Below are 17210 nucleotides of genomic sequence, written 5' to 3'. Positions count from 1 at the left end.
AAAACAGAAACCACATCAGTCACTTTAAGAGGGGGGGGTTTAATACGAAAAAATTCTCTTTTGGTAGGTAGAGACCAAGACAGAAAAAGAGGGAGGGGCACCAGAACACCAAAGCTTCCTCTGGTGCTGTAGTACTCCCATGTGGTGTGTTGGGGACTTGAACCTGGGCCCAACACACTAAGGCAGAAGCCCTGACAGGTGAGCTATCTCATCAGCCTCAGAGTCTGTGTATATATATTTGTCATTCCTGGGGCTTCACCACTCCAGACCAATTTCTTTCAGATAAATAAGTCAGAGATGGGAGTCAGGCGGTAGCGCAGCGGGTTAAGCGCATGTGGCGCCAAGCTCAAGGACCAGCGTAAGAATCCCAGTTCAAGCCCCAGGCTCCCCACCTGCAGGGGAGTCGCTTCACAGGCGGTGAAGCGGGTCTGTAGGTGTCTATCTTTCTCTCTCCTCTCTGTCTTCCCCTCTTCTCTCCATTTCTCTCTGTCCTATCCAACAACGACGACATCAATAACAACAACAATAATAACTACAACAATAAAAAACAAGGGCAACAAAAGGGAAAATAAATATTAAAAAATTTTCTTAATAAAAAAAAAGTCAGAGGCAAAGACACCACAGTACTGAAACTTCCTTTCAGTACAGTGGGGGCCAGAATCTATATTTTTTCATATTCTTTTTTTTAAAAAATCTTCATTTATTATTGGATAGAGACAGAGAGAAATTGAAAAGGAAGGGGGAGATAAAACGGGAAAGAGACAGAGACACCTCTGCCTTGCTTTACCACTCACAAAGGTTTCCCCCTGCAGGTGGAGACCAGGGGCTTGAACCCACTCCATGTGCACTGTAATGTGTGTTCTCAACCAGGTGTGCCTGGAATCTGTATTTCTAGTCAACCAGGTAATCTTGCTACAGAGTAGAGTTTGGTCACCACTGAATTAGATGACTTCTAGGACCCTTCACAGCTCTGAAAATTCAATGTTCTGATTTCTGATTCTTTTTTTTTTTTTAAATTTTTTTTAGATTTATTTATTCCCTTTTGTTGCCCTTGTTGTTTTATTGTTGTAGTTACTGTTGTTGTTCTTGATGTCATCATTGTTGGATAGGACAGAGAGAAATGGAGAGAGGAGGGGAAGACAGAGGGGGAGAGAAAGATAGACACCTGCAGACCTGCTTCACCGCTTGTGAAGCAACTCCCCTGCAGGTGGGGAGCCGGGGCTTGAATTGGGATCTTCCTGCTGGTTCTTGCTCTTTGGGCCACATGCACTTAACCCACTGCTCTACCACCTGACTCCCAATTTCTGATTCTTCTACAATTATTTGTCCTACACACAGTGCTAAAAGACAAGGACACAAAATAAACAATAAAAAAACAAGATCATGATTTAATTATCTTTCTAGCATTCTATTACCTATACAATGATTGGTGTATAGTGGGCACTAAACAAATATTAAAAAGCGGACTCAGTAATGATTAAATAAATGAATGTAATTTCATATGGATCTCGACTACCTGTCAACAGAGCAATCTAAAGTGAGAGAAAATATTGTGAATTTTTACTTGCATCTTGTATTCCCTCTCTGACTTACTTGATACTTTAAATAGTTTAATAGGTGAAGGTGAAGGTATATTTAGAGACCTGATTGGAGAGTGGTTGAGGTTTCCCTGGACTGGGCTGTTTCACAATAATTTCCAGTGGTGATGTTGAGAGAGATCCAGAAAAAAGCAATATCCTACTTGGGTGACACATTCCCAGGGCCAGGCTGTAGTTACATGAATCTTGTGCTTCTGTAGGACTCCAGTGAGTGGGTAGAGTCACTTGTCTTCTGTGAGAAGTGAGTCATAAATTAATTAGTCTTGGGTGTCAGCCAAGTAGTCCTCCAGAACGTCAGATACCACCTCTTGTGACCCAAGTTGAGTTCCTTCTCCCACCCCCTTTCTCTATATTCCACCAACCACCCTTCATACTCTCTCCACTCAGACACTGTCTGCTGGTACTGGAAGGTAGCGACTGAGGATGAAATCTGTCACAGGGGTAGGCAACTTAGCCAAAGGGACGAAGAGAAGTTTGGCATCCCAGCCAGGGTTGTAGCGGATTCGAGGACTCCGGGAGACAATGGCATGCTCCATGCAGTTGGTGACGTCTGTGATATCTAGGTGAGCCAACTGCATCATGCGTATCAACTTCTCAGTATCTAATAAGAAAGAAGGCAAGAAAATCAAATACTTTATTACTCTTCTTCTGAATGCTATCCAAGGTTTCCATCTGAGCTAACATCTCAGGCAGATCTGCCATGACCTCTAGGTTGTCCCTGTCATAAGCATCCTATAAATAATATCCTGAATTCAAAACCTGCAGATAAACTAATTATTTATGATAAACTAATATTGAGAACTGTGCCCAGCTCTGCCACTTGTGTGAGCTTTTGAGAAAAATCATTTATTAACTTCATGAGAGAGACTGAGAGAGAGCAGAGTATCACTCTGGCATATGTGGCCCTGGGGAATCAAACTTGAGACCTCATGAATGCAAGTCCTACACTCTATCTGGAGCCATCCCTCTGGCTGCTAGCTGTGTGATCTTGAGCTTAAATTTTTATCATCTATAAAATAGGGATAATAATCCTTGTCCCTAATAGATATGAAAAAATAGCAGGATAGGGAACAGGAAAGAAGACAGATATGTGCAAACACATAAAAAAACTGGAAGCAAATTAGTAAAATACTATCTTACTGGTGGGATCTAACCACCACAGGTTTTTTTCTCTTCTCATATACTTCTTAGGCTTTACATATTTTCTTTTTTTAAAATTTTTTTTACATTTATTTATTTTCCATTTTGCTGCCCTTGTTGTTTATCATTGTTGTTATTGCTGTCATCATTGTTGGATAGGACAGAGAGAAATGGAGAGAGGAGGGGAAGACAGAGGAGTTGAGAAAGACAGACACCTGCAGACCTGCTTCACCGCCTGTGAAGCGACTAGGCCCCTGCAGGTGGGGAGCCGGGGGCTCAAACTGGGATTCTTATGCTGGTCCTTGCGCTTTGCGCCACCTGCACTTAACCCGCTGAGCTACGCCCGACCCCTAACTTCACATATTTTCTTTCTTTCTTTTTTATTTTTTAAAGATTTTATTTATTTATTAATGAGAAACATAGGAGGAAGGAGAAAGAGCCAGACATCATTCTGGTACATGTGCTGCCGGGGATTGAATTCAGGACCTCATGCTTGAGAGTCCGATGCTTTATCTACTGTGCCACCTTCCGGACCACGACTTCACATATTTTCTACAAAAGCACACAAGAAAAAAAAATCTTTAAAAAATAGTGTCACTGGGGTCAGGTAGCTTATGTACCCTGCTATATGTGTGGCTCTCATTTGAGCCTAGGTACTCTATGGGAAGTGCTAAGGCATCAGAGGAAGCTTCAGCACTGTGGTGTCTCATTCTCTCTCTGTCTTTCCCTTTTTTATCTGAATAAAAAAGCATACTGGGGCAGTGAAGTCATGCATTTTAGAGGAACCTCAGTTCCAAAGGGTGGAGAAACAAATAAAAAAACTAATGACATAGCCCCTACCTTGATTATAAGGCCATCTGGGACCTTGAGGGCACAGGCAGACGTCTTATGTGAGAGACTGTCCTATGACATCGTGTGTATGGGAGCAGAGAGAGATACAAGGCTCTAATTTGGGCATCCCAAATAGAAAACAAGTCATATGACTTGAGGACTTTACTTGAGAAGGTCAGGGAGGCCAGCTGGTGGCACACCTGGTTAAACACACATAGTATTAAGTGCAAGGAGGATCCAGGTTCAAGCCCCCAATTCCCATCTGCAGGGCAGATACTTCATAAGTGTCTTTCTCTCTTTCTATCTCTCCTTCCCTTCTTAATTTTTCTCCATCCTATCCAATAAAAAAGAAAAAAAAAGAAAGGAAGGAAGAAAAAAAGAAAGAAAAAAAGGCCTATAGGAGCAGTGGATTTATAGTGCTGTCACTCAGCCCTAAATGATAACCCTGGAGGCAAAAAGAAAGAAAGAAAGAAAGAAAGAAAGAAGTCATTGGGATTCATACTTAAACGAGAGCTCCAAGAACTCTGGCAGAAGTAGCACCATAAAGTCAAACTTCTTGACATGGGATTAAAATGTGGAAAAAAAGGTGCAAAAGTTGACTCAACTCTGGGAATGGTTCTAGCAGGCCTGGCTTCCCTCTGTATAGAATAATGGTCCACATCTTTGCTCCAGATTCTGAAGAAATCCCAGTCTAGTTCCTAGTTCCTGGAAAGAATACTATTGCAGTGAAGGAATAAAAAAAAAGGCAAACTATGTTCTAGGGTCTTCCAGAGAGTCACACTCAGATAAAGCCAGACCATCGATAGTGCAGGAAAGTCTCAGGACGTCAACACCAGTTCTCCATCCTTGGTTTTAGCACAGAGCCTCTACCAGCAGGCCCTGGGCAGGGAGATGAGTTTTAAAGAGACACTCAAGGTGCTCAGGCTTTTGCACATTCTCTCAGAGTATGGGCAGATTCAGACAAACTGGAGTAGAGAGGGAGGAGCTGCCTAGGGGGTGGAGTGGGAGAATCTACCTGAAACTAGGGAAGCAATTCAAGGCACGTTTTTTTTTTCAGAGGTCTCTCAACTACTACTACTTTGTGTCGGCAGGAGACAGATGTGCCCTTGTAACCCTGTCACTATCCCAGACAGTAAGGAGGAATGTGAGCTTTGACTTCAGGCCACTAGGAGATGTTTGTGAAATGACAGAGTGCGATCGAGAGTAACACCAAGATAGACTGGCTGGGCTTCAGGCCGGATTCTCGTATAGCCAAGCTACACATTAAGCTCACATGAGGCCGAGGCATGGTGTAGATGGAAAACAGATGATACCGTTTTTGCAGTGCTAAGGATTAGTCACCATTTTTTACAGTAATCAGATATCAGAGACATGTCTTTCGTGAGTGTATCCTCGAGGATGTCGAACTTTGATGCCTGAGTTGCACAGCAGATGTCATCGGCGTAGATGAACATCTCATAAAAACTGCAGCAAAGGTGGGCGCGAGGAATAACATCATTGCAAGACTGGCCAGCTCCTCATGGGGCACGAGCGCTTCCACACTACGATCATCATCTCTGGCATTATGCTATTCCACTGCAGAATACTGTGCCCCAGTATGGTTCAGTAGCCCCCATGTCCACTCGGTCGATTCCAAATTATATTTCTCCATGAGGATAATTTCTGGAACCATCCGTTCCACCCCGGTTCCATGGCTGCCAGTTCTTAGCAACATCGCCCTGCCAGATATTCGTCGGGATGCGGCATCATCTAAGTTCATTTCCCACATCTACCGACCGGACCTGCCAATATACGCGGATATCTTCGCCCACCCTGTTCAACGCTTGACGTCTCGTCATCCAATCTGGTCCCCTATGCCTACACTGAACTTCTCTGTTCCAGACTCTTGGAAACAGAGTTGGCAGTCAGCTGAGGTCAAGAACAAACACCTCATCACAGACCCCTGCAAGCGTCAACCCGGCTTTGACCTAGCACGTTATGACTGGGCCCTCCTCAATCACTATCGAACAGGCCATGGCCGGTGCGCCGCTATGTTCCATCGCTGGGGAGCCAGAGACGACCGGAACTGCCCCTGCGGCTACAGACAGACTATGACCCACATAGTCAACGACTGCCACCTCTCCAGATTCAAAGGAGGTCTCGAAACTTTACATCAGGCTCAACCTGACGCTGTTGACTGGCTACGGAAGAAGGGCAAATGCTAGAAGAAGAAGAAGGCCACTTAGGAAATGTTTCAGTTACTGGAAGCATCAGGCAAGAGTAAACTAAAGTAGTGGGGACCCGATTTTGGCTCTTAGTTTGAACTAAGTATTTGAGCTTCTGCCACTTCTCCTTTGTCAGGAACAAGTCCTGGGTTTCAAAATTAGCTCATCCCCAGTGACAGAGCTAGTTGGGTTGAGATGAAGAAACATGGTAGATGGCTGAGATAAGCTCATTGGGCTGTGGTCCAGCTTCAGGTCTCTGGGGATTAAGACACCATTATGGTCATGTGTTTGCCATGGTGATTCTTCATGATGCTGATGTGAGGATGTCCCTACAGTTGGTTGCTGTTATTCCCAATCTGATTTTATCTTGGGTAGTATTCAAATCATTGAGATACTGGGCCTGATCCTGGGGTTCATAAGCCAGGGGTCCACTGGGTTGGCTACAATAATTTGATGGCATTTAAGTTCAGTAGTACTGTCTGACCATGGCCAGTATTTCTTTTATTTATTTATTTATTTATTTATTTTTTAAATATTTATTTTATTTATTTATTCCCTTTTGTTGCCCTTGTTGTTTTATTGTTGTAGTTATTATTGTTGTTGTCGTTGTTGGATAGGACAGAGAGAAATGGAGAGAGGAGGGGAAGACAGAGAGGAGGAGAGAAAGACAGACACCTGCAGACCTGCTTCACCGCCTGTGAAGTGACTCCCCTGCAGGTGGGGAGCCGGGGTTCGAACCGGGATCCTTATGCCGGTCCTTGTGCTTTGTGCCACCTGCGCTTAACCCGCTGCGCTACAGCCCGACTCCCTTCTTTTTTTTTTAAACCTTTTTTTTGATATTTATTTATTTCCTTTGTTGCCCTTGTAGTCATCATTATTATTGCTGTTGTCATTGTTGGATAGGACAGAGAGAAATGGAGAGAGGAAGGAAAGACAGAGAGAAGGAGAGAAAGATAGACACCTGCAGACCTGCTTCACCGCCTGTGAAGTGACTGCCCTGTAGTTGGGGAGCCGGGGCTTCGAACCAACCCAATATTTCTTTAGTCTGACTACATTTCCACCTCCACCACCCACACAGATATCCTGAGACTTCCAACTCATATATCTTTTTCATTCCTTGGTTAAGTTCTGTGAGCGCATGAAGCAGCCATAATGTCTCATGTCTCTACCCTCATCCTTTTCACATCCACACAAGTTTCATCAGGTTACTTCAGAGGCATTTAAAAAGCTTTCCAGTACCTTCAAGATAAGAAACATATGACTCAATGGAGTCACCAACACCTTTTATAATCTGACTCTTAGTTTCTCCCAACCTCACCCACCATCAGGCTTCTTGCATATAATAATAACAATGTCTAAGTGTTGAGTTCCTGTTGCATGGCTGAGCTGAGTACTTTAGTCTTATTTAACTCCCCTAATAGTTCATAAGAATGGACTTTATAATGAAAATCAGCATGATAACTCACTTGAATAGTGCACTGCTTTGCCATGTAGGTGGCTCAGGTTTGAACCTGGCCCCCATAACACTGAAGAAAGTTTCAGTGCTTTGGCCTCTTTCACTCTCTCCCTCTGCCTCTCTTCCTGTTTCTAAGAAGAAAAATAAAAATCATCTTGCAGGGAGTCGGGCTGTAGCGCAGTGGGTTAAGCGCATGTGGCGCAAAGCACAAGGACCGGCATAAGGATCCCGGTTCGAACCCCGGCTCCCCACCTGCAGGGGAGTCGCTTCACAGGCGGTGAAGCAGGCCTGCAGGTGTCTATCTTTCTCTCCTCCTCTGTCTTCCCCTCCTCTCCCCATTTCTCTCTGTCCTATCCAACAACGACAACAACAATAATAACTACAACAATAAAACAACAAGGGCAACAAAAGGGAATAAATAAATAAAATAAATATTAAAAAAAAATCATCTTGCAACAGTAGTCCCAGTGATGACCAATATGTGTGTATGTGTGTGTGTGTAAGAGAGAGAGAGGGAGAGGGAGAGGGAGAGGGAGAGAGAGAGAGAGAGAGAGAGAGAGACAGAGACACAGAGAGAGGGATAGGGATAGGGATAGGGAGAGAGGTGTAGCATGAAGAGTCTCTGGATGTTGTGCTGTTCCTTTTACAGAAACCATCTGCCAGCTTTTCCCATTGTTTGTGAATTCCTATTTATTCCTCACAGCTCACTAGGGCATCACTAGCCATCTCTTTGGAGGCTTCTGCAATAACAGAATGAAGTCTCTGTGTTGTTGCTTTGTTTTGCATGTAAGTCAATTGGCACACATCTCCAGTACTCTTGTATTTGCTTTCCCACATCACCTGCTGGGCTACCAGAGATGCTGTCTCCTCTCTGTATCCCAATAAGTACTGCTTAAAGTGAAGCATAAATTAGTGTGATCATTGCAGATAATTTTTTTTTTTTTTTAAATTGCCACCAGTGTTATCTTTGGGGCTTGATGCTAGCACTGTGAATCCATTGCTCTGTGCAAACCACACTTTCTTTCTTTCTTTCTCCCTTTTCATTTCTATTTTTTTTTTTTTTTACCAGAGCACTGCTCAGCTCTGGTTTATGGTGGTGCAGGGGATAAAACCTGGGACGTCAAAGCCTCAGGCATGACAGTCTGTTTGAATAACCATTATGCTATTTACCCCTGTCCTTATTTCTATTTTTTACTTGATAGAACCGAGAGAAATTAAGAAAGGAATGGGAGATAGAGAGGGAGAGAGAAAGATAGACACCTGCAGTCCTGCTTCTTCCTCATAGGTGGGAAGTGGGCACTCAAACCCCAGTCCTTACATATGTGTGTGCACTCAACTGGGTGTGCCACTGCCCAGCCCAAGAATATGTTTTTTTTTTTAAAGCTCACTGAAAGCCTGTGTAAACATTTCCTCTGAAATTGTGGGGCAGATGAACCAACTCAGTGATATTTTCTTTCAATTTTAATGTTTATTGGTCTTGGACACATCTTACTGTGCCTTCCTCCCACTTTTCCAAATCACCTTATGGAGGAAATAATGATTTACGAGACAGTTGATGTCACATGAGTACAATTTATCTCCCTGTGACAGGTGTTTGCACACCACTCCAATCACCAACTGACATCTTCCTCCACCATCACGAATGTTTGTGAAATAAATGAATAAAGTAAATTTAAAAAAAATGATTAGTGCTATAAATTGGGAGGCCAATTACCAGATGATGTCACTCATAGGTGTGGCTTATGAAATAAAGCAATGAAAGATACAGGGGGAAGCATTCATAAACTGTGATCTATTGCAAAAGATGCCAGGACTCAAAAGGGGGAGCAGATGGGAGGTTGAAAGGGCTCTGGGGGCCCAGAGCCCTATGGTAGAAGGAGCAGACAGTTTGGTGGAGGGTGAGGCATGATGACATCTATTTGGGGTGAGGAAAAACTGCACCTTATGTGACAACAGTCTTACACAGCAACATTTCCTCAATAAAGAAGAATAGCTTTATTAAAAATAATTTAAAGTAATCCTGCTCTGTTTTTATTTAGTTTATCCAGAGTTTCTGGTTATACTGAAAAAACTCATCATTTTGAATCAAATATCTAAGAATGACCTTGCAATCCCAGAATTTATTTATTTATTTATTTTTCATATGCACTCATGTATTTTTATGCAATCCCAGAATTTAGAGTTTGCAGGTATCAGTGTAGTGGAGAGAAAGAGACTGTGTTCTGTCAACACTTTTGAACCAGCTTGCTCTCATCAGAAACCAGGTAATATTCTCCCAAGCACTTTATGTACATGGATTCATCTCAGCATGTTTTAACTAGATTAACTTGTGTAAAGGTGTTTGGGGCAGGTTCCAGGGGCAAGCAGCAGCTTCTCTATTCCCGGCCCATACACTCCTCCCAGGTCTGCCTCTCCCACTTAGTCTCTATCTTCAAATCCCAGTTTTGTCAATAGCTGCATGGTTTAGGCCCAGAAACCCTCTGAGTTAATACCTCATCTGTAAGATGAGAGTGAGTGAGTCACCCCTTGTACCCCCTAAACTCTCCCAGCAGAGACCCCTCTCACTTTGTTGGAACTTACAGATCTGGAAGTAGTCTTCCCCATAGCTATTTTGAGTCTCCTGAGGCAGCCGCTCCCACAGCTGGCGCATGCGATGTTCCAAGCTCTCCTTGCCCAGAATGGAGGTGCGGTAGTTTCCTGGCTCAATGATGCTGACCTTCACTCCAAAGTAATGGAGCTCACGCCTGGGAAAGAAGAGTCGGACTCAGTCAAGAGCCCCACAATACAGTCAATCAAGGGGACTTAACAATTATTAACATTTATACACCCAATGAGGGGCCATGTAAATACGTCAAGCATCTACTGAAAGAGATATAAAAATACATCAGTAGCAACACACGAATAGTAGGAGACTTCAAGAGTCCCACAATAACAAAGGTTCATTGCTGAGAGTCTCTATGTACACTTCTAGAGGGGAATGCTCTAGGAACCTGGAGACATGCTCTCGCCCTTGCTTTAGGCCAGATACTGCCTTCCTGCAAGTGAGCCTTGCCTTAGGGCCTCAGCCCTACTTCAAGCCTGGTCTAATTCACATTAGACAAGTCTGCCAGGAAATGTCAACAGTGATATACCCCAAAGTCTAACCTCCTGCCAGGGCCCTTTTGCTTACCCCCAGCTAGTACCTACCTATGGAAGGGAATGTGGAGGTGTCTGTGCAAGATTTGGAGTTTCCGTGGAGGCTCTCCCATTGGATTATATTGGTCTCTAGATTTTCTGTCTATTGGGGGGATTCTCATTTCTACTTCCACAAACCCAGAGAGAGTTTTATTTATTCTGGTACAGCTAGAAAGAGGCAGGAAAATAATCCTCTATTGCCACCTTATGCATTCTATTGGTCCTTGAAAAGGCCCCTTAAGGGGCCTTCCTCCTGCTACTGTTTGAACTTCCCAATTTCAGAATTCTGCCACCTCAAAGTGACCCCCTTTCTTCTTCTGAGTTGAAGCTATGGTCAGAAATTCTTTCCGTTTCCTGCTTACCTGATGCTGTCAGAGAAGGCCTCAACACCAAACTTGGAGACACAATAGCCACCACCTATCATAGCCACACGACCACCAGAGCTGGACATATTGATGATCCTGCCTCGAGCTTTCTTGATCATTGGCAGCATGTGGAGGGTCACATCAATCGTTCCCACTAGGTTCACATTGATCACCTTCACAAAGTCCTCCTTGGTCAGCCATTCATTGGGGCCACTGGGCAGGCCCACACCAGCATTGTTAACCAGGGCCCAGAGGCCTAGAAGTGAGACAGAGGGAAAAGAAAAACCATGTAGAAATCATCAGGGTCTCTGGAAAAACACCAGCATCTGCTATCCAATCAGTTTAAGGAAGCTGAGGATTGTGGGACAGGGGCCCAAGATACATAGTGGCCAGGCTGAAGGCGTGGGGTATGACACTTCAAGCCTGAAAGATGTTTTCTTGTTCGTTTGTTTTTAACTAATAATATTTTGCTAATGGGACAGTTTGTGATTCACATTTTTGCAGCCAAATGGACCTCAGACCAGCTAAAATTCAGGCTATTATATCTAAATTATTAGCTCTGGGGAGAGAGATTCTTTTTAGATCAATGATTTGATATTTGAATTCTTTTCTTTCTTTCTTTCTTTCTTTCTTTCTTTCTTTCTTTCTTTCTTTCTTTCTTTCTTTGTTTCTTTCTTTCTTTCTTTCTTTCTTTCTTTATTTCTTCCAGGGTTATTGCTGGGCTCGGTGCCTGCACCACAAATCCACTGCTCCTGGAGGCCACCTTTTTCCTTTCGTTGCCCTTGTTTTCTATCACTGTTATTGTTAATATTATTGTTATCATTGTTGTTGGATAGGACAGAGAGAAATGGAGAGAGGAGAGGAAGACAGAGAAGGTGAGAGAAAGATAGACCTGCTTCACTGCCTGTGAAGCGACTCCCCTACAGGTGGTTAGCGTGGGGAGCTGGGAACCGGGGTCCTTGCGCGGGTCCATGAGCTTTGGGCCAGGTGCGCTTAACCCCGTGCGCTTCTGCCCGCCCCCCTTTCTTTTTTTAAATATGTATTTATTTTCCCTTTTGTTGCCCTTTTTTAAACTGTTGTTGTAGTTATTATTGTTGTTATTGATGTCGTCATTGTTAGGGCAGAGAAAAATGGAGAGAGGAGGGGAAGACAGAAGGGGAGAGAAAGATAGACACCTGCAGATCTGTTTCACTGCCTGCGAAGTGACTCGCTTGCAGGTGGGGAGCCGGGGCTTGAACCGGGACCCTTATGCCGGTCCTTGCGCTTTGTGCCACGTGTGCTTAACCTCCTGCTCTATTGCCTGACTCCCTCTTCCCCCCTTTCTACTCACCTAAGTATAAGAAACCAACTCCATTTTATTTCATTCCTTACAAAGATCAGTCAGTCCATCCATTCACACCCTTATCCATTCATTCACGTATCTAATTCTGTGTCAGCTAAAGGAAGGTTCTTAGAGACAGAAAATGAATAAGACAGGGCCTTTTCTCTTAACAAACTCACAAAACCAAGGAGGGAATAAATAAATTTTATAAATAAAAAAACAGAAAAAATTTAAAGTAAATAATTAAGGCCCAAGTAATAAAGGATTTCTGTCAGGTATTTAATTGAGTTGGTAAGAATGGAGAGAAATAATGGTAAATGCTGTGTCTCAGCTCTTCAGGACTGAGGCTCTAGGCACCTGGAGTTCTAGTACTGGTTCTGCCTCCAGTATTGGACTATTACTTCCCCTCTCTGGGCTGTAGGGTTATTCTCTTCTCCTCACCCTCACCACAGGACTGCTCAGCTCTGGTTTATGGTGGTGCAGGAGACTAAACTTTGGTACTTTGGAGTCACAAGCCTGAAAGCCCTTCTCCCCTTTCTTTTACATAATCATTATACTGTCTCCCTTGCCCTGCATGGCCTTTGTGGACTGGACTAGAATATTTATCTCTAGGTTTTTTTTTTTTTTTCCTGATAACCTTCCATTCTGAACCCCACGAAAGAGGTCAGATGAAGTAATGCTTTTATTAGTCTGATATACTGAGTTTCCACGTAAAAGTTCACCTGGGGAAGGGTGTTTGGTGTTTTAAAAAATACCAGAAAGTCTCTAAATCATCCTGAAGAACGTTTTCCAGATCTTTCAGGCGTTCCATGAACCCTGCTGTGACTTCATCTGTTTTCCTCCGCCCACCCACCTTCTTTCCTGACTTCTTGGCTGTTCCTCTGTATACACTTTCCATTGTTTACTGAAGGTAGATATGGATCTAAGTACCACTCAACCCACTTTTTCACCTAGGTTCCCTCTACACCCTATCTCTTTGCCTGCTTCTGATTAGAAGTGTGCCAGGGAATCAACTGGCTGGCAGGAGCAGAACCTTCCCAGCTGGGGAGACCTCTTGCTCAACAGAAGAGTAAACGATGCTCCTGTGAACCAAAAGTCTATAGAAGTCAAATGGCCTCTGCCTGTGGAAAAGGACACACACTCACTACCACCTCTAGTGGAAACAACTCTGCCTTCTAGGGAACCAGGACAACCTTTCATGCATGTACTATTTTACTATTCAATTTTGGATGGCTTTTTTTGGGGGGGCAGGTAGGGGGGAGAGACACCAGGGCACCAAAGTTTCTCCTAGGCTGTGGCATTTCCATGGCAAGGCAGGAACGTTAGCAGGTGAGATATCTCACCAACAACTCTCTATTTTTTACCCCTCTTGAAAGAGCAACTAGAGAACTGTGAGGACGATGTTGACAGTGTAGGAATGTGACAAAATTGTCATGTTAAGAGATTCTCAATGACACACACACACACACACACACACACAAAAGAAAGCATGTAAAAGTCCCTTTTCTCAGTACTTCCTAGACCAAGGATGCTGTCCTGTGTGGTAGACAAAATAATGTCTGTCTTCCCCTAGTACGTCCCCATGCTAATCCTTAGAACCTCTGAATATGGTACATTAGTGGCCCGTGGAACTAAATTTGCTGACCCACTGACCTTAAAATAGGAATATTAGCCTGGATTAACCTAACAGAGTGACAAGGGCCTTACTAAGGGGAAGAAGGAGTAGAAATAGAGAACCAGGGATGGTGATAAAGCTCAACATGACCTTGATGGCCTTGAAGACAGAGGCAGAGTTCATGGGCCATGGAATGCAGCAGCTTCTAGAAACTAGAAAAAGTTGTGAAATTGAATCCACCCCCTGAACCTCCAGAAGGGACACTGCCCTGTCTACACCTAGATGATAGCCCAGGAAGACCCATTTGGGACTCTTGGCTATCAGAACTACAACTTAGTAAATGTGGGTTCCTTTAAGCCATTCATTCTCTTTGTGTTAATTTGTTATAATAGCAACAGAAAATGAATATATCCAGTGGATCACTAGTATAAGTAGCTCGAAGTTGAATCAGGGTGTTGGTCAAGGCAGTCTATTGAAAAAAGAGACTCAATCTTGCTGAATTACTCACTAATCAATGCAGTCCATAGCTAATTACAGAGACTTGATAAAAACTAGACCAGACACTGTTCTTGGTACTAAGGATGTGTAGTAAATAGGAGACAGAAAGTCCTGCTCTGGGAAGTTAGCAGAAATAGCAGACTATAAATGTGTTGTGTATTGCTTAGCAGCAAATGCTAAGGAGAAAACTAAAGCAGGAAGTTACTTCTGATGCATCTGGGACACCAGGACTCTCCTGGCCTCACCTGTGCATGGCCCGTGACATAGTTACATTAGGAGTCAGGACTTCCTGCAAAGTACTCTTACCACAGCAGGATGTTTCCCATCCTGTTCCTCCCGTTCTTGTGTGTTCACACCCCTGCATGCAGGAGGTTCCTAGGTGGCTCCCCACCCCACAGCTTGCTTTCCCAATAGGAGCATCCACTCTGATGTAACCACTTACCCTGAATTCAATACAATAGCCAAACTGGGGTGAGGAGGAGGACAAATCCTCCCTCCACCTGTCTCTCTCCTTCTAGCCTCATACAGTCACGAAGAGAACATGAGGATGGGCATATAGATGAGAGGTAATGCACAGAACTTGCATGTCAGATGATGCAGTTTTTTGATTTTGGCACAACTGTTAGCCAGACATGCTCAATTTCCTGTCAGAACACACAAACAGGTCAGTCAGTGGCACACTCAGTTGAGTGTGTACGTTACTATACACAAGCCCTTGCTCCCTACCTGCAGATGAGATGCTTCACAAGAGATGAAGCAGGTCTGCAGGTGCCTATCTTTCTCTCTCCCTATCTCCCTCACCCTTCTGTATGTCCTATCAAATAAAATAGAAAGGAAAAAAAAAAGACTCTGGGAGCTATGAATTCACAGTGCTGGCCCCAAGCCCCAGTGATAACCCTGGTGGTGACAAACACACACACACACACACACACACACACACACACACACACACACACACACACACACACAATGTTTCCATTCAGGGGATTCAGCTTCATGTTCCCTCCCAATCCCACAACTAAAACCCAGTAAGAAACATGCTGCCGCTTCTATAGGAACTGATAGTTAGGAATGCTGGACACAGAATATATCTCCCTGCTTTCTCTGAGTTTCTGGGAGAGAAAACTTCTTGGGAAACTACTTTTTGTAAATAAGCCACAAAGTGGTTTCCAATCTCACTTGGACAGAACCACAGCCCCTCTCTCCGCATCACCTCCCTTGCCCCAACTGAGCCACGGGGGGGGGGGGATTTGATAACTGACAGTTGTCTGTGGGAGAAAGACAGAAAGACAATCTGATGATGCTTGTTGCCCCACCTTGCTCGCCCACTTGGCACCTCACCCACTGGGCTGCTGCCTGGATGCTCTCGGATTTGGTGACGTCCAGTAGGAAGGCCTGTAGTCGGTTGGAGGTATCCTGCAGAAGCTTCTGGGCCCCCTCCTCAGTGAGGCAAGCAGCTAGTACCCGCATGTCCCTGTCAACCAGCTGCTTGGCCAACAGGTTCCCAAAACCCGAGTCACAGCCAGTGATGACGACATATTTGTCTGAGAGATTACGAACCACATTGCAGTTCTTGAACCAACGGTATATACAGGAGAGGTCCGCCATAGGGCAGGAGCAAGGTGACAGCCAAGATGGACCAAGCTCCGGAGACAGCAGGAGTTGCTGGTCCTCTGAACCACAGTCTGCTGGAACGACTGGAGCAAAGCACTCTCTTCCCTTAGCTGATGACAGGCACAGGGCTCCTGGGTGAGCCACTATAATTTTTATAGGTGGATACATCACCACACCAATCAGCTTGGATGCAAGAAATTCAAGTCCAACCTGAAGCCTTGTCACCTTGGACAGATGAAGACTGCTGATGTGGAGGAATGTGGCAGGAGCGGGAAAGACCCCAGTGGCAATGCTCGTGTCAAGTGATGGTTCATGTGGGTGGTCTGAGCAGGCTACTGAGGAAGGAGAACTCAGTTCAGTGTGCTTTCTTACCTCCTGAAAAACAAAGCAAAACCACTCTTGGCCCAGGGATGAAAAACAGTTGTAGCGTGCAAGCTATGTAAATGAATATGTATGCATCTGTGTATGTCCTTCAAACTTATTTTTTCTTTCATTTCATTCTTTTTCTTTTACTTTTCCCCTTTTTTATAAGCTCTTGTGTCAATGGATGATTTAAAAAATTTTTATTAGTGTTTTACAAATTACAAAGTAACAGGGGTACAATTCCACTGTTCCCACTACCAGAGTTCTGTATCCCCATTCCCTCCACTGGAAAGTACAGTGATTCTTCCCAGGTCACAGATATAGGATGGCTATTATTTCTCTAACTGTTATCCTATCTATCTATCTATATATCTATCCCCATTTTTCCTTTTTCTTTTAAAAACTTATTTATTTATTTAATGAGAAAGTTAGAAGGAGAGAGAGAAAGAACCAGACATCACTCTGGTACATGTGCTGCTGGGGACTGAGCTTGGGACCTCATGCTTGAGAGTGCAACGCTCCATCCACTGTGCCACCTCCTAGACCACTATTTTTCTATGTTCTTGAAAGTCTGACTTTCAGTAGATCCCAGGGGACCTCCTTGCTACCTGCAAAACCCGAGTCCAGTAGCAAATGGTCAGAGGGAAGGGAGATCAGGAGGCGAAGTGCTTCTTAGGTGTGGGCCTGACAACAGGTAGATCCACTGATGGCAGAAAAAGTCAGGATGGGAGACACTTTGGGGCATAGGGAAGGAAGGCAGTTGAATAGAGTTCAACCTGAAGTCCAGCTAGATGATGAGGGGGATCATGAGTTCCCTGGGCAGTCAAAACAAGGGCCTGGAATTAAGACCTTGGTTCCGAGAGAGAATGAGATACGGGAGAAATGAAGCACTGGCGGGCAGAAACTTGAAAAATGGTTAACTTTGAGACTTAGAAGAGAGGGCAAAATTCCAGGTCATGGGGTAATGAACTTGCAAAAAGGTAGGAGGGAAGTTGGTAAAGAAGAGGAGACAGAAGTATGAGTGGCAAGGG

The 17210-nt window shown here is 44.2% G+C and overlaps 1 protein-coding gene across 1 annotated transcript; it reads right to left on the bottom strand.

Moving 5' to 3' along the window:
- Positions 1-1363: 1363 nt before the first annotated feature.
- Positions 1364-15829, bottom strand: SDR9C7 (short chain dehydrogenase/reductase family 9C member 7). The gene is made up of 4 exons (XM_007534975.2): positions 15519-15829; positions 10766-11024; positions 9810-9973; positions 1364-2199 (listed from the first exon to the last, which is right to left on the bottom strand). Exons 1-4 carry the CDS (start codon positions 15808-15810, stop codon positions 1982-1984), a joined length of 933 nt encoding a protein of 310 aa, XP_007535037.1. The 5' UTR covers positions 15811-15829; the 3' UTR covers positions 1364-1981.
- Positions 15830-17210: the final 1381 nt, after the last annotated feature.

The sequence above is a fragment of the Erinaceus europaeus genome, chromosome 7 (genome assembly GCF_950295315.1).
Source record: "Erinaceus europaeus chromosome 7, mEriEur2.1, whole genome shotgun sequence".
Lineage (NCBI taxonomy): Eukaryota > Metazoa > Chordata > Mammalia > Eulipotyphla > Erinaceidae > Erinaceus > Erinaceus europaeus.
The sequence above is the reverse complement of the archived record's forward strand: the minus strand, read 5'-3'. Positions and strand labels throughout refer to the sequence as shown.

Excerpts from the sequence above, each read along its gene's own strand:
- SDR9C7 (XM_007534975.2), bottom strand. The coding sequence starts at position 15,810 with ATGGCGGACCTCTCCTGTATATACCGTTGGTTCAAGAACTGCAATGTG. Across the intron at positions 9,974-10,765 it reads GCCTTCTCTGACAGCATCAG|GCGTGAGCTCCATTACTTTG; the intron begins GTAAGCAGGAAA and ends CTTCTTTCCCAG. Across the intron at positions 2,200-9,809 it reads GGAAGACTACTTCCAGATCT|ATACTGAGAAGTTGATACGC; the intron begins GTAAGTTCCAAC and ends CTTTCTTATTAG.